At 41.4% G+C, this 22,880-nt stretch overlaps 1 protein-coding gene across 1 annotated transcript; it reads left to right on the top strand.

The window, feature by feature from the left end:
• The first annotated feature begins 15,805 nt into the window (after nt 1-15,805).
• On the top strand, nt 15,806-20,410 carry LOC104451370 (ankyrin repeat-containing protein At5g02620). The gene is made up of 3 exons (XM_039303186.1): nt 15,806-16,234; nt 18,158-18,687; nt 19,411-20,410. Exons 1-3 carry the CDS (start codon nt 15,892-15,894, stop codon nt 20,224-20,226), a joined length of 1,689 nt encoding a protein of 562 aa, XP_039159120.1. The 5' UTR covers nt 15,806-15,891; the 3' UTR covers nt 20,227-20,410.
• Nucleotides 20,411-22,880: the final 2,470 nt, after the last annotated feature.

The raw sequence follows: 22,880 nt of genomic DNA, 5'->3' as shown, positions 1-22,880 counted from the left end.
ACAACCGAAGATCATCCATGAATTGAAAATGGCTTAAACATGGATTGATATCAAATTAACCACGGGTCGAACTCACGAAACTCCTAAAGGCTGCCCGTTGGTTTTATAGAGGATTAAGAGGCAACCATCGGACATTACTTAATCAATATTCCTTATTTATCAGTAAACCCCGAATTTTGAATAAGTGGAATTGGGCCGAAGATTGGAAGCCCAAAGGGGGCCCACAAATTTGGAAAGGCCCAATGGCCACATTCCCTTTAAAATTCGTCTACAAGGGCCCAAATAGGTGGAAATTACAGTTTTGCCCTTTAAGGCCCATAAAGCTTGTTTAGGCCCAAATTGGATTAACAAAGCCCAAGCCCAAGTTTATCTAGTCCAAGGACAAGCCCATTAAGACAATTGAGCCATCTTGGACCTGGCCCATGTGCATGAATAGTAATGGATGGAATCAAATATGCAGTATTTACAGACAAAAGTATTCGGTTATTGGGGAAAAATCAATATACTTTTAATGTCGAATCATGATCAACTAGGACAGAAATAAAGCATTGGGTCGAACTCTTCTTTGGTGTCAAGGTAAAAGCTATGAATAGTCATCGACTCCCGGGAAAGGGTAGAAGAATGGGACCTATTCTGGGACATACAATGCATTACGGACGTATGATCATTACGCTTCAACCGGGTTATTCTATTCCACCTCTTAGAAAGAAAAGAACTTAAATCAAAATACTTAATATTAATAGCATGGCGATACATTTATACAAAACTTCTACCCCGAGCACACGCAATGGAGCCGTAGACAGTCAAGTGAAATCCAATACACGAAATAATTTGATCTATGGACAGCATCGTTGTAGTAAAGGTCGTAATGCTAGAGGAATCATTACCGCAGGGCATAGAGGGGGAGGTCATAAGCGTCTATACCATAAAATCGATTTTCGACGGAATGAAAAAGACATATATGGTAGAATCGTAAGCATAGAATACGACCCTAATCGAAATGCATCCATTTGTCTCATACACTATGGGGATGGTGAGAAGAGATATATTTTACATCCCGAGGGGCTATAATTGGAGATACCATTGTTTCGGTACAAGTTCCTATAAAAATGGGAAATGCCCTACCTTTGAGTGCGGTTTGAACTATTGATTTACGTAATTGGAAGTAACCAATTAGGTTTACGACGAAACCTAGAAATCGATCACTGATCCAATTTGAGTACCTCTACAAGATAGACCTCAACATAAAACTGAAGAGTAACGGCAGCAAGTCATTGAGTTAAGTAGTTCCTCATATAAAATTATTGACTCTAGAGATATAGTAATATGGAGAAGACAAAATTGTTTCAAGCACCGACAAAACCAGAAGACCCCTTGTTTCAAAGAGAGGAGGACGGGTTATTCACATTTCATTTGATGGTCGAGGCGAATTGAAAGCTAAGCAGTGGTAATTCGAAAGATTCCCCGGGGGAAAAATAGAGATGTCTCCTACGTTACCCGTAATATGTGGAAGTATCGACGTAATTTCATAGAGTCATTCGGTCTGAATGCTACATGAAGAACATAAGCCGATGACGGAACAGAAGACCTAGGATGTAGAAGATCATAACATAAGTGATTCGGCAGATTTGGATTCCTATATATCCACTCATGGAGTACTTCATTATACGATATATATAAGATCCATCTGTATAGATATCATCATTTACATCCAGAAAGTCGTATGCTTTGGAAGAAGCTTGTATAGTTTGGGAAGGGGTTTTGATTGATCAAAAAGAAGAATCTACTTCAACCGATATGCCCTTAGGCACGGCCATACATAACATAGAAATCACACTTGGAAAGGGTGGACCTACTTGAATAGTGCGCGTGAATAGTAACCTGACTTCTAGAAGGCATTGACTTTTGTGGCAAGATGGAGGGATAGGATTTATTCTTGCTCCCCAAGTTGGAATTGAGGGCCAAGATGTGTTCTTGCTCCCCAAGTTAGGACAAGAAGTTAAGGGGCATTGAATTGCCAACTTCTTCCCCAAATTTTCCTCTTTTTCCATCATTTCTCTCACTTTCTCTCTCTACCCCTCATTTGGACGAATTTGCTCCATCACTCTCCCTCATCTCATACCCATTTCTCTCTCTTTTTCCTCTCGGTTGTGGTGGCTGTGAGCCACCATCCCTCGTTCAGCTTGCCGGGATGCCCTTGCCACGAGATCTCATCATGATGTCCGTTCCCGCATGTTGGCCGCGAGTCTCAAGCCATTACCGGACCTCCCTCAAGTCGTGTGCTACTGTTCCTTGGCTGTTCTAGCCTTGACGTGGGCTATAGACCGTTGATCAGCCACCGCCGCACCTTGTGGAGCCTCACAGAGAGCTGCCACCATGCCGTGAGCCTTGCCACTGCTTGCGGCCTAGTTTTGGAAGTGATGTGATATTTGGATTTCGCCGGACCTCGAATGCGTAACGGTGTGTGACGTGTCAACGAGTTTGTCGTCGGACTACGTCATTGGCACCACTTGCGGCTACCGTTTCATCACCACCCTCACCGTACCAAGACGTCACGTATCGTCACGTTCTCACGATAGCACTTCATCTAGAAATTTCCTCACGCAACGCCACTCACGAGACCAACATCCCCCGCATTTGTACCTTACTAAGCAAGCTTTTCATGTAAGCATTTGACGTCTCCATGCACACGCCCATTGAGTGGTCAACAAGATGGAGATCTTGACCATGCATGAAGGACCTTACAGTCACGCTAACCACTCCTCCTCCATGCAATCAATGAAGGCCTTTGATTATCAGCCCATGCATATTCCACTAGGTAGTCAATGAAAGGAGAATGGTTGACCACCATGCAGCCATGTCAAGCTGCCCCTTTTTTTTCCCTCATGCACATGAAGACTTATGACTCCAAAGCTTCAATCGTGCATTTTTCCTTTCTGTTGACCATGCAGCAACCATGCACCCTAAAGAATTAATTGACTAAAACTTGTCAACCCTAAGGATTTTTCTGCTCGGCCATGCAAAGAGGCGGCCGCTCATTTACCTTAGGCTGGACACGCACGCTAGCTGGCTTCCCTCCGCTACTAGCACTCCACGAGCAGCCACCAAGACCTCTTATTTTGTTGACTCACAAGGTCAACAAGCGGAGCTAACAAGGCAGAGCAGAGGGCCATCCCTTCTTCTTCTTCTTCTTCTTCTTCTTCTTCTTCTTCTTCTTCTTCTTCTTCTTCTTCTTCTTCTTCACATACACTCGGCCTTGCATCACTTTGAGAAACAATTCTAGTAAATTTCCAAGCCAAAAACCCCATCTTGGCCGTGCTTCACCGCCAGCCATTGATCGCCGTGTGCCAGCCCCATTGCCACCGGCCGTGTCTCTGTTCAGCTGCACCACTCGCCTCAGCCGCTGTCGACCAGGAGAGCTCGCGTGAGCTGTCCCTCAACTGCGTCGTTTGCCCACCAACAACTTCACTGTGCATCGCCAACGCCTTGCCTCACCTCGCCACAGCCGCGCTCGCCGCTCACGTTCTAAGGACTTGAGGCGAGTGGCGGTTCTGTCGAGCTATATTGCATGTGGACACCCTACTTGCATGTCTGGTATAGGATCGGCTAGAGTCTAGGTCTGAATATGGTAGGTTACTCGGAATTACGTTCATCTAATTGTTGATCGAGTTGAATCGAGATACGGGTGTGCACGGGTAGTTGGGTGTAGGGTGGCCCTTACCGTTTGCATGCTAGTTAAGTTAAATGCTAACTATCGGATAGATGAGGCGAACTTAACACCGATCAATTTATGTAGGTGGTCCGATCCGAGTATGTTGCTGTTCAAGCTTGGAAAAATTTGACGTCTAGGCGATACGGGAGTAAACGGTCCTATGCTAGGCAAGTTGAGTCGAAAGCATGATTGAATTGCCTTGTGATGTGTGTGACAACCGTCGGCACTAGTTCACATGTGAATCCGTGCGTCTGAATGGTAGTAGGATGGATTGTACTGATTGTCTTAGAGCCGAGTCATTGATAGTTGGTCCGGCTTTATGATTGTTGGGTTCATGATTAAAGTTGATTGAGTGAGCATTGAAATGTTATGGCCGTTTGACGTCTTTCGGGTTAGGGTTCAGGTTAGACATGCATGATGGCTTTAATAAAACTCGTTAGGTGTTGCGTCATCGTTGCACTGATATTGATGCCATCGGGCCCCTGTGATGACGATGCCCTAAGTGTCGGGTTGCTTGGAGGGTCGTGAAGACGATGCCTCTAGATGCCTGGGGATAGTGATGAGCCCCGGAGGTGCCCCGGGTGTCGGGATGCCTGAAAGTGTGACGTAACACATTTCAGATGCCTGTGGACAATGATGAGCCTCGGAGATCTCGTGATGCCAAGTAGGGTGCAAGATGCTTGGAGGTGTGACGAACATGCTCTAGATACCCGAGGACTGAAATATGGTACCAGAGGTCCTCATGATGCTAGGTGAGATGCGAGATGCCTGGTGGGATGTAAACATGAGTCCCTTTGGAAGACAGGGGCAGTTAGAATTAAAGTCAAATTGATTATTGAATTGTTCTTATTGTTTATTTGTCTTCCTAGTGTCTCATTTATGCTGTTCTTCCAGAGTTTTGGTATTGTAAGTCGTTTCGTCTTACCTATTGCATGTTTAGAATGTTATAGATTAAGTAGCGGTAGACTTGTGTAATATAGTTTGATAGACTGTTACTGCTGAGTAGTCGTACTCACCCCTTGTGGGACTATCATATTTCAGAGACATAGCCATGCCGCTCCAGCTTGTGTCTTCCGGCATGTTCTATGGCATTCCCATTGACCTTACATGGGACCAGGTGGAGCATGCTGACCCTGACTTTCCGAGCATCACATTCATTCGAATCATGGTGATCTTCGCCATAGATACCAGTCTCACCACGGGCCCTATACTTATGGGGTTCATTGTCTTCTATGCCCGAGTCAACGAGCATACAGTGGGGCCGTTACCGCTTCCGGAGGATGATGGCCGCATTTTTGGACGCTAGGACATGAAACCAAGACGACAATGTAGATAGACTGAAGGATGATCGGTCAAATTTTGGTTTAGCTATAAATAGGATCTTTTTGGCCTATATGTACCGACAAGAGTCGTCTTAAAATATATGTAAATAAAAGTGTCTGGTTTATATATCGTGTGCATCATTCTAAATTAAGATGGAGTTAGATACTCACTTTCGCAGTGAAGCAAGCACAAAGGACCAATAAACGGCGCGGTGGATCTTAAGGGTTGAGGGTCACCAGAGAAGGTCGCTGTCGCCGGGCACCATAAGTGAGTAGCTTACTAACCCTGGATTAAGGCAGTAATTGCGCTTTGGAGTAGAGTTAGGATTGGTCTATGGTTAATGGTGATTAGATTATGTGATAAGTGGATTAAAGTGATAAGTAATGGTGATAAGCTATCACGATAGGTGATAAGTTGATGCGATAAGTTATCGCGATAAGTGATAGTCAAGTGCAATAAGTTATCGTGATAGGCTATCATTAGATGTGATAAGCTATTGTGATAGGCTATCGTGAGGTGCAATAAGTTATCGTCATAGGCTATTTGTCATTGGAAACGACTTGTGATGTTATTGGATGTGCCTATTTTATGTGATAGTTCTTTGGTATTAATGACAATGTTTTATATGTGTTCATTAGAAGTAGTCTTTACAAATATGTTCATTGTCCATGGTCAATGCGTGAGAACACTCCAAGCCTTCGAGACGGGATATACAATCATTCTTGGACGTGCGTGGAAGCACGTCAGGTCAAGTCTCTCTCTTGGATCGGTGATACTAAGGTGTATCATTCCCGAACCAAGTTTGGTACTAAATGGGTGACCATGTCATGATGGGTCGGTCCTTCTTCGCCTCGGTGAGATATTGAGATGTATCGTTTCTGAGCTAAGTTTGGTACTAGGCTGGTGATCATGTCACGACGGATTGGTTCTTTCTTGGTCTTGGTGTGATTTCGAGGTGTATCATTTCCGATTCAGATTGGACTTAAGCTGATGCTCAATGTATCGTTTCAAACCACGGACTCTCGTTTCGTGCTCGGCATATTTTATTGATGTAATTTAGATAGATCATGAGACACACTCCGTTTGGCACGCCATTGAGGTATTCATACTTGGCTAATGAGAAAAATAACAATGGACGTGAGTTGTGTGATGGTATGCCCGTGTGATAACCTAAATACCCCGATGCGTATGATTATGCGGGGGTAATGGCCATCCCGATGCGTATGATTATGCGGGGGTAATGGCCATCCCGATGCGTATGATTATGCGAGACGATGCCTCATTAGGTTTGGAGTGTTGTATGCTCGTGTGATCACTTGAATACCTTGTTGATGCGTATGATTATGCGGGGTGATGGCCATCCTAATGAGTATGATTATGCTGGATGATGCCTAATTAAGTTTGGAGTGTTGTATGCTCGGGTGATCACCTAAATACCCTAATGCGTATGATTATGCAGGGTGATGGCCGTCCTAATGCGTATGATTATGCAGGACGATGCCTAATTAAGTTTGGACCATTGTATGTGTGGCACCCCGAAACACCTAAGGTCGCCACAGGTGCCTGTCGATATATCTAATGAACACTAGTTACATCTCTTAATAGAAGCCTTTCAGTTCATAGGCATTTTTTTTTAAATGGTTCTAGCGTAACTTATTAGCGGAAGCATAATTGAAATATCATCATCTCTCCCTCCAACTATCATGATACAATGCACACCACTAAGCACCATAGGAAAAGATAAAGCCGAGCCACTTTTATTTACATATTTTCATGATGGATTTTTGGGTCGGTACAACCAAAAAGAAAAGCCAAGATTTTAATTACCACTCGGCTACAACCCAAAAGATATCTCGACCCCTACATTCGATCACGTGTCATCCTCCATCTATCAGTGTCGGCTACTCCCAAAAAGAAACATCAGCTCTCTACCCCTCACGCGGCCATCACACCCATCCTAGCGCGTCGGGCGGTGGTGGCGGCAACATCCCCCTAAACACTCCATCTCGGCGAACATGAACCGACAGAAACTCTTGGATGATGGGCCCTCAGCCAGGCCCACATCGTACATGACCAGCACTCACACTCGCACAAACGTCAGACCTGGGATGGTAACGCAATTGATCTCCGTACACTCTACCTCCACATCCGATGGGAGGCCATAGAAGGTGCCCCACGTGACGGTAGGGAGCGGCATCTTTCTAATCTAAAATGTTGGTCCCAAAAGGGGTGAGTACAACCACTCAGCAGGTAAAAGATCTAGTAAACTACTCAATGCATCACACAGAACAATCAAGACATCATAGCACGGTTCATATCATTCATGCATCCAAGCATTACTTACCTTGCAGCCCTGCACATGTCATCATACCATATATGCATATACATCCATGCACTCATCATTAAGCATTCATGCATATACCATCATGCCATAGGTGCATATACATCCATGCACTCATCATCAAGCATTCATGCATATACCATCATGCCATAGGTGCATATACATCCATGCACTCATCATCAAGCATTCATGCATACATGTTACCATACCATGCATGATTCAATTTCAATTTCCCAATTTTTATTATTTTAATTTGGGCCGCCACATTTCTCTTTCCCGGGACCAGTATTTGCATCCCACATTTATCGCTCGCACCCAACCTGGCATCACGAGGAACCTCCGGCACACACACTCCGGGCATCTCGTATTCCAACTGGCATCACGAGACATCCCCCGGCTCACACCTCCGGGCTTCCGGCACCCCCACATCCCGGGCATCTCGAAACTCCCGAGGACATCCGGCACACATCCTCCGGGCATCCGGCATTTACACTCCCTGGCCGGGCATCCCGACACTCCCGGGGCATCGTTGGCTCACACCTCTAACGGCATTCTCATTTATCATAGTTCACATTCACAATTATGGCTCAATTTCAACATGGCATATGATATGATGGCACAAGATCATTGTTTAGCATTTTGATTCTTATATGTAGTTCCAAATATCATCACATGTGCAGCAAGATTCAATCACTTATGACAACATAATCCATGGGGTCCATACAACTTAGAATAATCCATACATCATAACTTTTTGAAATTTACCAAAATCCAGCTTGCATAATTTCAGAAAACATATTAACTAAATACCCACATGATCTTCAAAAATTATGAAATCTGAACATGTGTTAGTCAAGACATAAAGGCAGCAACTCCATGAAGAACACATGCCCAAAAGAACTTCACACAATAAGATATAGCTCACACATTACAACTTGCAAAATTTGGACACATCAAATCACGCGGTTCTTGAAATATTTTAACTTAAATACCCAAATGACCTCCAAAAATATAAAATTTTACCAGGTGATAGTCAACACCCTAAGGTATATTTTTCATGAAGACATTAAGGCCAGCTTCGTCCTAGATAATTAACTATGGACAGCCGAAGCCCCTGTTCCTAGTACCGAACAGTCCAGGTTTAGCCGTCTCCGAAAAATCAAGATTTCACCTACTTATCTTCCTTCATTTCCTCTGAATTTTTGATATATTTTGTGTCAAGAGGTCCACTACAACTTTCATTAAGGGATCCAGGTGAGATTCTCAAAGGAAATTCACTTTATAGTCCACGAAGTCGCTGGAGTTCAGTACAACATTTCCAGATCTATCGTCTTCAAAGGAAAAATCGTTTCACTAGGCTACACTTGTTCGTTTTACCTCAAATTTGAGTATGTTTGTCCTCAGGATATTCTCTACAACTTTTGTGAAGGGGTCGAAGTGAAATTCTCAGTAAACAGTTACATGCAACACACAAAATCACCAAGAGGTCAACAAAACAGTTTCAGATCTAGTGTTTTCGCAGAGGGAGGGTTTAACCCCTCAAAACTCAGCCATTTTGTCTCAAATTTTAGTATGTTATACTTTAAAATGTTGTCTACAACTTTCATGAAGAAGATTAATGGATCTAACTTGCCTCCAATCTGAGCTACAGCGAGCACGACGGCAGCAAACGGCGGACGCACGGGCGGCTGCGGGCGACGGACGAGCGGCTTCCTCCTTCGCGCGGCCTCTTCCTCTTCTCTCTCGGCTTCTCTCTCTCTCTCTCTCTCTCTCTCTCTCTCTCTCTCTCTCTCTCTATCTCTCTCTCTTATGGTCGACAGCCCCCCTAAACCGGCCACCCCTTCCTTTTTATTTCCCCTTCAATTCAATCATTAGTCATTATTAGGAGCCACCCAAAATGACCAATGGGTGAAGCCCTCTTTCTGCCACTTGGCAAATCCCATGCATGATGGGCTTGAAGATGGGTCGGCTCTTCTCCCTTGTGGTCGACGGCAGCCCCCTTCATGGGCTTCATGGGCCAAGCCACTTTGGCCCACTTTAGGTCCAATGCCCTTGGGCCTAAAGTTCAATCTTAATTAATTCAAATTTCACTTTTAATAATTCATTTTAATCCCCTATTTTGTAAGTTTCAAATTCTCAATTTCATATGGCCATAAAACTTGTAACATTTAAACTATAGGGGATCAAATCTATGAGGTGCATAGCCAAGAACAAATTCTTCTTATCAACTTATCCTATAATACTAATTTTAATAACTCATGAACACAAGATACATAACACTTGGTCCTAAAAGATAGTCAATAGCTAAGGCATAACCCAAAGGCAAATTTTCATTACCTAATCATAGACTTTAATACATCTAGAGGTTGCATTGAATTTTGGGATGCCACAATTCTCCCCTCCTTAGAGAATTTCGTCCTCGAAATTAGACACCACTCATGCCCTTTTGAGACAAGTAGGGGTACTTTTCCTTCATCTGATCTTCACTTTCCCATGTGGCTTCCTCTATATCATGATGTCGCCATAATACCTTAACCAGTGGAATTGTCTTGGTCCTAAGAATTTGTTCCTTCCGATCTAGTACTTGCACAGGCTCTTCAATGTACCTTACTTTCTCATCCACTTCAATGGCTTCATGATCGAGTATGTGACCAGGATCCGACTAGTACTTTCTCAGCATCGATATATGAAACACATCATGCAAATTTCCCAACCTAGGAGATAGTGCCAAACGATAAGCTACATCCCCATATTCTCTCAAGTATCTCAAAAGGTCCGACAAATCTAGGGCTTAACTTACCCTTTATTCCAAATCGAGATATTATTCCTTTCATTGGAGATACCTTAAGGAATACATGGTCTCCTGTACTAAACTCCAAAGGCCTTCTATGCCTATCTGCGTAGTCTTTCTGCCTACTCTGAACTATTTTAAGCCTTCTTCTGATAATTTCAACAACTTCAGTGGTAACTTGTACCAGTTCAGGTCCTGTCAATTTCCTTTCACCTACTTCATCCCAACAGACAGGAGTCCTACATCTCCTCCTATATAATGCTTCATAGGGAGCCATGCCTACACTTTTCTAAAAACTATTGTTATAAGCAAACTCCACCAAATGCAATCTTTCATCCCAATTTCCTTTAAAATCAATTACACAAGCCCTCAACTTATCCTCTAATGTCTGGATTACTCTTTCTGTTTGTCCATCTGTCTGAGGGTGAAAAGTAGTACTAAACTGAAGTTTAATTCCTAAGGCAATTTGAAGACTCTACCAAAAGTTCAAAGTGAATCTCGAATCCCGATCTGAGGTAATAGTTACTGGAACACCATGTAAGCGTACCACTTGACTTACATATATATCCGCATATTTGTCCATTGGGTAGTCCATGAGAACTGCTAGGAAATGAGCAAACTTAGTCAAACAGTCAACTATAACCCAGATAGAGTCATGACCACTTGACGTCCTTGGTAATCCTTGTATAAAGTCCATTGTCATATGCTCCCATTTTCATTCTGGTATGTCTAATGGTCTCAAAAGTCCTGTGGGTTTACGATGTTCTGCTTTTACCTGTTGGCACGTCAAACATTGATAAACATGCTTAGTTGTATCTGCTTTCATACCATTCCACCAAAACTGCTGACGTAAGTTCCTGTACATCTTTGTACTACCCGGATGAATACTATAATTACTCTTATGTGCCTTCGACAAAATTTCCTTCTTTAATTGTTCGTTGTTAGGAACACAAAGTCGTTCCTGGCATCTTACCACTCCATCTTCAGAGATTTGAAATTCCGGTCTTTTCCCTAAAGACACTGCATCTTTCACTTTCATGATCTCCGGATCATACTCTTGTAAGATTTTAACTTTCTGAATAACTTCAGGTTCAATCCTTAATGCACTAAGCATACCGGTAAGACAATCTACTTTTAATTTAAACTTTGAGTCCGTTACGGACTTTAACAAGCTCCATTCTATTATTCTTATCAAAATTTCCACAAGCCATCGGAGCCAATGACTTGGTTGAAAGGTCTATTTTCTGTCTTGTATACGGCCGTTTTGGAAACCATCAAAATTTCCACAAGCCATCAGAGCCAATGACTTGGTTGAAAGGTCTTTGTTCTAGTCTTGGTCTTTGTTCTTTTCTCTTCACTTGGCAAGTTTGACGAATAGCATACACGCAATTACGACTTCCGACACAAAGTGACCAGGTCGCGTCCGTCAACTTGTGTCATTAAGCTACGTAAGATTTGTGCCAAAACCATCGTTTTCCTATTGAAGACTTCTTTGATTTATCAAGAACATTTCTTTTATCAAAAAGATGTAAGGTAGGCGAATAAAATTGGAGGACAAACTCATAATTGCAGGCTTGAAACGGGTGCTCAATGTGGTCCACATATTAAACGCTCCATTATAGTTTACCTCGTCTTTTAATGTACGACTTTTTAGACCATCCTTACTCATCTTATTTTGTACCAAAACTTGAAAATTTCATAGAATAGCATTTGTCTACCTAGGTCTATCAAGAATGATAATAAAATCAATATATTGAATGACATGACTATTAGAAATTAAACCAAATTCATTGGTACTAATATTACAACACCGAGATCCTAGAATTGATACCGAAGACTGTTTGGTATCTGCATTGAAGAAGAGTTATAATTGCTGCGTTATCTTTAATAAGTCTGTTTGTATTTATAGGTGTGGTTATTGTTTCTAGAGATATGATAAGATAAGGTGAGATATAGTGATTAGTTTGTTAGTTTCTAAATCTTATCAAGAAAGCTAACTATTTTTATGGGGAAGAGCAAATGTCATGTAACAAGTCTATAAATAGGAAAATCTTGTAATTTTTTTTGTTAAGGTGAAATAAACCTACAAGTCTATCTATTTTCTTCTCTTCCTTGTGTGAATTGTGAACGCTTCACCTTCAAATTACTTTCATCAAATTGGTATCAAAGTGCACGGTTTGTGATCATGGCCTCAACAAACAATTAGCTTCCTCTTCAATATCCTCGTCTTACCAAAGAAAATTATGGTAACTAGGTCATTAAAATGAAAGCTCTACTTGGCGCCTATGGTGTATGGGAACTTGTCAACATTTGCTTTGATGAGCCAGAGGATGAAGCTGCCTTGAATCAGAACCAAAGGAATGCCTTGGAGAAGGTTCGTTTGAAAGATCAATATGCCCTATCAATCATCTATCATGCTCTAGATGATTCCATGTTCAAAAAGGTGTCGAACGCTACTATTGCTAGGGAGGTATGGGAAATTCTTCACAACACACATCAAGGAGCACGGCAAGTTGACAATATTTGCCTTCAAATTTTGAGAGGCAAAAATAATCTAAATCGATTGCTAGTTATTTCACAAGAGTTTTGGCGATTATCAACCAGATGAAAAGAAATGGAGAAAACATTTCAGATGTTCGTATTGTCAAGAAAATACTTTAGTCCTTAGACAAGAAGTACGCCCACATTGTTGTTGCAATTGAAGAATCCAAAGACTTAGATGCCATGACAATTGATGAGCTCTTGGATTCATTATAAGCCCATGTTAAAAGGTTCGAAAGAAAAAAGGTTGAACCAGTGGAAGAAGTTCTCCAAACACAATTGACCATCTGAGATGAGAAGGAGCAAAGCAAAGAACCCGCACAAACTCGCGAGACAAACCAAGATTGTGATCGTGGTCAAGGCCGAGGTCGCTTTCAAGGAAGAAGTTGCGGACAAGGTAGAGGAGATGCTATTTGAAGTGATGGTAGATACCACAATCAAAGAAGTGTTTGTGGAAAAGGAAAGAACTCGACAAGCTAATAATATGATAAATCTAAAAGCCAACGTTATCATTGCAATAAACTTGATCATTATGCTTCTGACTGTTGGGACAAAGAGAGTAGCAAAGCAAACAAAAAGGCGAACTTGGTGAATGATGCCGATCAAGTTCTTTTATTGGCATTCAAAGAAGATGAAGAAGGACAAAATGATACGTGGTATTTGGATATCGGTGCAAGCAACTTTGCCAAGTTAGATGAGACAATTAAAGAGAAAGTTTTGTTCGGTGATAACTCCAAAATTATTGTCGAAGGCAAAGGTACAATTTTGATTTGCTTGAAGAATAATCAACGTCAATTCATTACTAATGTTTATTAGGTGCTGAAAATGTCAAGTAATATTTTGAGGTTGGGATAGCTTCTGGAGAAAGGCTATACTATTCATATGAACGATCTTAGTCTTGTGCTAAGTGTCGCGACCTACCCCTCGGGGAAGGGAATAAGTTTAGGGGTATTGTATAAAAGACGTATATAAGGCCCATGATTAAGCATGGACTCTCCCGAGCTCATATCTCGCGCGACATTGGGGTGTTCTTAAGAATTTTGCAATAAGGTGTCGCCACTAGCCTATTAGGGTCGGTTAGAAACCAAATGAGGACTTGATTATACTAATTAATCAATTACTGCCCTTTCGGTACCTAATCTTGTTCATTTAAAAAAAATATTTTTGTCAGGTAGTTTGGATTGATTTTATACCTATCCACTAACATGTGAGGTAATCATGCGGGTACACAATCATTAAAGTGACAATTAGCAACCAAGCTCCTAATTGCAATAAAATTAGCACATGCAACTAAACAATCGCAAGCATAATTAAATATGTAAATTAAACATGTGACATAATCAATGTGTGAGCAAATAAAGGCGTAATTATACTAAGAAGGCAAGACATAACAATTTCTAACCGAACCCTACATTTTTTCAATTTTTTATATTTTTAAATTTTTTTAAAAATATTTTTATTATTTTTTGTTATGGTGAACTAGGTCGGGTCTAGTCTGACCCGGTCGGGGCGGGTCAGTCAAACCCGCCCGGGCGTGGCTCGGTTGGGGGCGGGTCGGTCAGCCCACCCGAATGGGCCAGGCCCGGCCATGGCTGGTCGGGCCTTCACTCGGCTGGGTTAGGCCCAATCAACGGGCCCAACCCTTCCTACAAAAAAAAAAAAAAAAAAAAACCCCCGCAGGCCTATAGCCCAGACCAACTCTGGGTCGTTGGCCTACGGAGCAAAAGAGGCTGAGCCGGCCGGATTTGTGATCCGGCCCAACTTAGCCCGCGACTCCTAGTCCACAACCGTCTAGTCATGACCAGGGAAGGAACGGCGGCAATTCAACTTAGGCAGCTCTCTGGCCAAGGCACGGCAGCTCCACTTCGATCAGGCGGGGGAAGGGAGAATACCTCGCACTAATGGCTAACAGAAACGTTGGGAATACTCCAATCACCACTAGACTCCTTGTGCTTCTTCATCTATTTACTTTTTCTTTTCTTTTCTTTGTGTTCTTTTTACAACTCTAGTCGGCAAGGGTCACTGAGCCCTCCTTGGCCTTGACTAAGGGCCGAGACACCCTCGTCTAGATTTGGGCTAGGCCATTGCGATCTCGCCAACGGCCACAAAGCCCTAGCTAGTCACCACAAGGGTTGTGGATTGGCAAGGGCCACAAAGCCCTTGCCAGTCGTTGCCGAGGGCCATGCCCCTCGCTCGTTGCCAGAGAGGACTTTACTACCCTCGCCAGATCTATCAGAGGGTCGTGGTCCACGTCAACTATAATAAAAAAAATGAATAAAGAAAATAGAAGAAAGGGGAACAAAAGGAAAAATAATAAATAAATAAACTATTAAAAATTATTTAAATCAATGCCAATTATGTCACGTAGGACAGTCGATATTCACGTTAGTGATTTCTAGCTAAAATTAGTCGGATTGACTCAACTGACAAAATATAAAAATATTTATGACTCAGTCAATACTATTAAAAGGTTTAGAACCGAATTGAAATAAGTGTAATAGGTTTACAACTTTTTAAACAATATTCTTCAAGTTTCTCACGTCACTCCCGCACACGCCTCATTTAGTTGGCACCTAATTTGTGGTTTTCGCTTCAAAAAATTTGGAGGTGCAATAAAAGTCGTCCTCACAAATCAGAGACGTGCAACGCTTGTCCTCCCCAACTTAACTAGAAAAAGGCCCGCAATAACTACGCACGAAACCTTATAGGTCTCATAGCACGCGAATTCCTCCATCTCTTCCTCCCAACTCAATAACTCCATTTGCTTTCTCCACACACTAAAGACGAGGCCTGCGATTCGAGAAGAAGAACAGCAAGAGATAAAGATGGAGGAGGACGGTGAACCCCCAACGAAGTACATGGACTCAAGCATGTACAAAGCCGCCAAAGAAGGCAACTTCACTGCCCTCGAAAACTCGATCCGGAAATATGGAGAAGAAGAACCCCGGCTAGACCTCCTCAAACTAGAGACCCGCAAGGGCAACAATCTCGTCCACCTCGCGATGGAGTCGGGCCACGAGGACTTCATCAAGCAGGTCCTCCGCGAGTGCCCCCAGCTCGTGGCCAAGCCCAACAACTCCTGTCACGGAGCGGACACGCCACTTCAAAGTCGTGGAGACCATCCTCTCCGAGGCCAAGCTACGGGAGGGGAAGGCCACCACCGAGACGCCATGCACACAGAAGATGAAAGAGATGGAGAATGGGGGCACAGCCAGGATCATTACCAGCTTGCTGAGGAAGACGAACGGGGCCGGGAACACAGCGCTGCACGAGGCGCTGAGGAACGGGGATGAGAAGATGGGGATGTTACTGTGGAAAGAAGATGAAGAGATGGTGGGGAGCGTCAACAAGGCCGGCGAGAGCGCATTGTATGTGGCGGCTGAGTTAGGGATTGAGAAAGTGGTAAAGGAGATGGTGAAGTTCTTGGAGAGCGGCAGGCAACGTGAAGAAGGCGTTCGGGATCGCGCTTTGAGGGGGCCGGAAGGCCAAAACCCCTTGCACGCTGCTGTTCTTGCTGGAAGTAGGAGTACGTCAATTTTAATACATGCTTAAAATGAGTAATTACATGGTCCTTTATTTTCTGAAAGATCAATTTATTAAGACTTATAAATCAATTAAATCACGGGGCATCACACATGCATATAGCATCTTATTTTCTCAATTAGTAGATAAGGCTTAATAACTTAGTTAACAAGTGCAGGATCTCTCTAGGACATTTGACAATCACAAGAAATTTAATAGACGTGCTTTCGGTAGGTCAATTAAAAGACAAATAGCTCATTTCTTACCGTTTAGATCATTTTTCATTAATTTCCTATCTCCTCTTTTAGCCTTAACTCTACATATGTTGCCAAAACTGACTTTTGCAAGTTGCAAGCATTAACGTACGTACTTATTAATTATGCAGATTCTTTAGGAAAATGCCCTCTAGCGAAGATGAATTTTAGTTGTTTTTTTTTTTTTTTTTTTGGTTCTTCTTTGTACGTCATTAACCAAATAATGAAGGATGCATCCATGATTTCTCTAAGTTTCTCCACTGAATTTAGTTGAAACATCTTTATTATTATTCATAAAATTTATGATATACTTGACCCGGCTAAGGGGAAATCTCATAAATGGTGTGGTAGAAAATAAAATCCATAATATTTCAATTGTGATTTCTGTTGCTTTTAGATGATATTCCTACTTGTTCGTCCCTCTTTATCTCTTTACTTAGTTTCATAATTATTGTTATTATTGTGGATTTGCTTTCGTGTATTGAATTTGAAGGTGAGAAAGTATCAAATGGGATTTTAGTTACGCAAGATATCTTGATAAATATCAAAAGACGAACTAGACTTTTCTCTATCCTTTCTGGTGCTCATCCGTGGGGGCCAGTCCCACGCTTACCAGTCAAAGGAGATATATAGAAAGCACTGTGGAAATAGATTTTTAAGTACTTGCATGGAAATAACAATCTACTATTGGACTGAAAATATTTACCAAACATAGAAAACTCTACATGTCTACCAGTCTTAAGACTAGACATATAGTTATCTTTTGCACAACGCGTAAGTGTGCGATAAAATGCAAAATATAACTATGGCACTCATATGACTAGCAAATGTATTTTTGAGAACAGGAGGTTTCGTCCAGCGCGAAATCAAGTATAATGTGAAGTGTGCATTTCTATTTTTAAGAAGTAGCGGTATGTTTTTAGCCCGTGTCGCCTTTCAACTTTTTAGTTCAAGCAAATGCTTAGGTTAGGTAAGAAATATAGGAACTATACTCTTTTAAAGTACATGAACAAACAAGAAATGCTCGGTCTTCCAAAAGAAAAAAGAAAAAGAAACGGATTTAAACAAGCGTGAATGGTAATTGAGGATTTTTGAAAATGGATTTTTGATTTTCTTCAAGCTTTATTGACCTACTATACTATGTAGCGAAACCCATAACAAAATCTAAAAAGACATGTACTTTTGTAATTTACTATCCCCATTTTCCTTAATTAGTTATATGATGGATCTCATAGTCAACCTTCAATTTCAACGAGAAACAAAGTATGGCAACATGACTATACTTTTAGGCGGTCTAGTCTGCGGCTCTAGAAACTAAAAATGGATCCTTCTAATCCAGTTTCGGAGTGGGGCCAGACCGGACCGAAAACCAATCACCCTTCCTCTAAACTGACCTATCAATGGTGGTAATGGTGGATTGCGTAATTCGAAGGGCGTTTCATATGAAAACCCAAGAAGAAAAAGCGAACTTTGGTGCCAAAATTACCGATATAAACTAGGCTTACTTCAATTAAATCAATTACATGTTCCTTAGGAGATGTTATCATCTAGATGCTATGCTTAGAGCAGACTAGCCCACATATAAAGAAACCATAACATCAGCAGCTACATCTCCCATTTCTTTTATTATATTTCTATCTACGCTTTCTAACGAGTTCTTCCTCGTGTCCTAGATTGCGTGGAAGCTCTCATAAATCTCCAAGGATCGGATATGATCAACAAGGCCGACGACAACGGAAGAACAGCCCTGCACTTCGCAGCGAAAGCCGGAGAGAAAGACATCGCCACCCGCCTCCTCCTAACCGACCCTTCCTCGGCCTACACCAAGGAACGCACCCATGCCCGAACCCCACTGCTCGAAGCCGCCTCGTCGGGTCACCTCCACGTCCTGATAGAGATCCTCGAGCACTGCCCCGACACGGTCGAGATCACCGACGACGAGGGCCGGAACGTGGTTCACCTCGCGCTGAAGTGCGGGTCGAGTCACTCTAAGGCGGTGTTGAGATTGCCTGAGCTGGTGAGGCTGGTGAACGAGGCCGACCGCCTTGGGAACACGCCGCTGCACGTGGCGGCTGGGGACCTGAACTACCGAATGGTGAAGAGGTTGCTGAAGATCCCCGGGGTGGATCTGAGGGCCAAGAACGACGAGGGCTGCACGTTTCTGGATATTTGTAAGTCTAAGTGGCAATACACCAAGAGGAAGGTAATTATTAGCTCATCTGACTAAATTATCTTTTGCACATGGGATTCTGCGTCGGGTTATGTGGTGAAATAGCGAGAAAATTAAAGGATTTTGTAACATAAATTTGATGAGGGACAAAAATAGTTATCAGAGAAATCAACGGAATGATAAAGATCACTCAAGATTTATATGAGTTGGTCCAACTATGAATACCTACTCCATTAGAAAAGTCAGCCGCAAAAAAATCTTATTAAAACTTACCGTTCAATTCGGTTTTTAATAACGTACCTAATTTTTATAGTAATTTTTTTGTAAAAATTTGATCTGGAAATTGGTTTGTTCTTTTCTCTATAATATTGCCAACATTTTTTTCGCCGTAACTCATTGTTGTTGTCATATGTTTTAGTGCTTACTGGTACTTCTTAGTAAATTGAGTAAATAAATCTATCGGAGCCCATATAACGGGCTATGTATATTAATCTTTTTTTAAATGTTAGAGATATTAAAACTGATTTACAGAACTACATGGCAGACTCAATAAAATCCTATAAAGATTGTATCCATATTGGGGAAATTAAACTAGTGCTTCCTCTAACCGATCTATCTATATAGGTTTGCGTTCTTTGGCGGGAAATCTAGGCTGTTGACGACCTTGAAAAATCACACGAGCCTTACCATAAAATAGAATGGTCCATTTCCGTTACCTGCTTCTATCAACTGCTGCTCGTTATTGCTCATCTGCAGGACTACCTTTACCGATACCTGAAGTCCATCCCAGCTGGCCGAAAGCCTCAGACCTGGAACCACCCCGCCCGCCAACCCACCTCCCTCGACAAGCCCGAAGCCGACCTCAAGGGCCACGCCAACGCCCTGTGTGTCGTCGCCACCCTCCTTGCTACCATCACTTTTGCCGCCGCCTTCACATTGCCTGGTGGTTTGACGCCTGAAGATCTTGGCGCTCTTCCACCGCTGCCATCCCCCTTATGCAACTTCCATGACTCTCCTCAGCACCCACCTCCGGGGAAATTCAGCGGCCACAAAAACCACAAACCTGGCCGCCCTATCCTCATTGGTCAACCCGCTTTCAAGGTCTTCATCCTAGCCGACGTCCTCGCCGTATCTACTTCCCTGACAGTCCTGTTCCTCTTGATCTCAGCCATGCTTGCCGAGGAGACGGCCTTGAGGAGGGCCATCGTATATAGTAAGAAGCTGCTTTACCTCTGCCTCGGGGCGACCGTGGTAGCCTTCATGACGGGGCTGTACAGCGTCACAATGACCGAAGACAAGTGGTTGGCGTTTGCTTTGTGGGTCACCGGATCGAGCATCCCGTTCATGATTAAGTATTTCCAGGTCAAGAGCTTCACTTCAACTCCTGTGTTTCTTCATCGGCTCACCAGCAAGATGAGCTCGAAGCGGATAGCGCCAGAGCCGCCGAGCTCCAGTCCGATGGAGAGGATCAGAGAGGGACCTGCGTCCTTCGAGGAAGCAACCAAAGTTGAAGCCCGTCCTGTTCGGCTGGGGCAACCTTCTGAGCGCATCCCAATAGGCAGATCAAAGTGACATACACACACTTATATTATGTGTGTGTGTGTGTGTGTGTGTGTGTGTGTGTCTATATATATAGTTGTACGTTCCAAACACCTGTGTTCCTCTTTTTTGTTTTAAGGTTATCGTTGACTTGTCTTGTTTTTACCAAACTCAAAACTCATATTCATCAATCCGCGCACTTGCCAAAATAGTTTTAGTCATGAACTACGCACTCAAAGTCGTCTTGCCATTAATAGTGAAAGTTGAAACGATTTTCTTCTTTTATGTTTGCATGTCATTGGAAGCAATATAAACACAATGCATGTTAAGGATTAGAACTTTTAACCCAAGTGGCCAATCGGATCCGGTGGCTTTCATGTAAAGCTATGAAAGATTTGGGGTCCAAAGCTCCACATTTTAGTTTAGTCTATCCTTAGAAGCAACAACAATTTACTTTCCTTGCCAATTAAGAGGTTTTTGTTCATCCTAAATCCAAATATTCCTTTCAAATTTTTCTTAATTGAAGGATTAATAGTATATGAAACGACAAAATAGCACAATACAAATATAAGAATACATAAAGTGATTCTATTCGTAAAATTCTAAATGCAAGTGAACGCGTCGAACAAGTAATACAATGATAAGAAATAGTATCATCCCACAGAGATCGATGATTAATAAACTAATTAATTCTAAAATAGATTAATTCTAAAATTTATCTAACAGATCAAAATATAATTGATAATAAATTAAAAACAAAATTTTGTAGACTAAATGCAGTAAATTGATCTTTACCAAAAAAAAAAAAATGCAGTAAATTGATCGAGATAAATATATTAGAGCATCCGATTTCACCATAACTACTAGATATGAATTTCAGATTGTTGTGAATACAAGAACGATATCAAACATGTGATAGCGGAATTTCCTAATCTATTTATTATCCCATCTCTAGGTATAGCAAACCTACTCAGTTTATTAATCCACTATATCTTTATGTGAATTAAAACAAATATGAGTGCCTTAAAAACTATGAATATTCCCGGCTTACAATGACTCTTTTGGATCACTTTATCATCGAAAGCTACACAAAAAACGCGGTATATCTCTATCCACGTTTAAGTCATGGTTATATATTATAATGAGCAATTGCATATTATCACTTCTCAGTCTCAAACAAGCATATCAAATCATTCAAGTGGTGGCCAGTCACTCAAAAGCATTATGCACAATAATATATAACTCACACGAATGAAATCAATTGTAAAACATAAAAATCATGAAATTCACATCATCATAGTTAGGCTATATCGTAGCCCTAACTAAAGAAAATTAGAACATAGTAGATGAAGAAATAAAAATATAAATCTAACTCAGCATCTTGAATCAAAGAACAAGAATTCTGTCACCACTTTTGTCTTCTCTTCAAAATACTTGAAAAACTCTCAGAACAATGCAAAACGATCTAACAAAAACCTAGCTCGTCTCTCTCTCAATGTTCTCCCCTTTTGAGGATATATCCGAGCTCCAAGCAATTGCGCATAAAATCAGGGAGTAAATCAGATGATTTTGATTTGATATCTATCTTCCACTGCTGCTTGATTTGAATTCCTGAGTTTTGCCATTTTTTTCCTTATCTTCTCCATATATCATTATTCTGCATAAACAAGGAAAATTCAAATATTCAAAAGGAAATCCAAATATTTTCTCATAGATATTGCATTAATTGTTGCTTAAAATAGGTAAAATAACTCTATTTTTATAGAGTTATCAAACCCCCAAACTTAACATTTTGCTAGTCCTCAAGCAAAATCAAGACATAACACATGCTCAACCTAACAATCTCATCCATGACATCTTTCCATAATTGCTCAAATTCACAATTAAAAGAAAAACACAAATTTCATCCCAACATTGAAATTGATGTATAAGTTAAGACCAATTTTAACCATGTGATCCAAGTGTGTGTGTAAGAGTCCTCATTTTTTTCGAATTAACATTGACATGCAACCTCTAAAAAATTCTCAATAATTATGACCAAATCTCATAAGTTTGCTTTTTCATTCCTCTCTCCACTAATGTAGGCTAATTATCCAACCAAAAATCAATAGGACTTTTCTCGGTTTGTAATGTAAGGCTGGGCTAAATGCGAGATAACGGTAATTTTAAGCTTAAATCACCCATCAACACGTTGATTTCTAGGATCTACTTAGAGCCAATGTCATTGTCCAATTTCACTCCTTCAAGATAATTTTTCTACCATCATATATCATCATTCATTTTTTTTTTTTTTTTTGAATTGCTTTATGGTGGAGTTTCTCCCAAAGTCCCTCTAATATAACTTGAAAATTTCCAACCCATTGAGTATCCAAAAGGCTCACTCAATTAAAAGTTGGATAGGGAACCATAAAAACAATTTTTTTTTATACACCCCAAACAACCATTGCAATAATTTCTTTTTATTTTTATTTTGTATACTCCATCCTTCCTCCCAAATTTCTATTAAGCTCAACTAATTTTTTTATCCCAAAAGAAAATCAACGTGTTCATAGGGTATGGGACAATGATATAATTTGATAACGGCTAAGCTAAACATATATGGGTGTCAATGAAAAATTTGGTAATAATTAAGGCTCAACGGGGTGACTAAGGATAAATAAACAGGGTTAGCTTGAAAGGCTCAATCG

This window comes from Eucalyptus grandis, chromosome 1 (genome assembly GCF_016545825.1).
Source record: "Eucalyptus grandis isolate ANBG69807.140 chromosome 1, ASM1654582v1, whole genome shotgun sequence".
Lineage (NCBI taxonomy): Eukaryota > Viridiplantae > Streptophyta > Magnoliopsida > Myrtales > Myrtaceae > Eucalyptus > Eucalyptus grandis.
This window is presented reverse-complemented; position numbering and strand designations above follow the sequence as displayed.

What these genes read in the sequence shown, in the direction of transcription:
- LOC104451370 (XM_039303186.1), top strand. Translation starts at nt 15,892, where the DNA reads ATGAAAGAGATGGAGAATGGGGGCACAGCCAGGATCATTACCAGCTTG. An exon ending in TGTTCTTGCTGGAAGTAGGA is followed by an intron (nt 16,235 to 18,157) that starts GTACGTCAATTT and finishes CTCGTGTCCTAG; the next exon opens with ATTGCGTGGAAGCTCTCATA. An exon ending in GGCAATACACCAAGAGGAAG is followed by an intron (nt 18,688 to 19,410) that starts GTAATTATTAGC and finishes GCTCATCTGCAG; the next exon opens with GACTACCTTTACCGATACCT.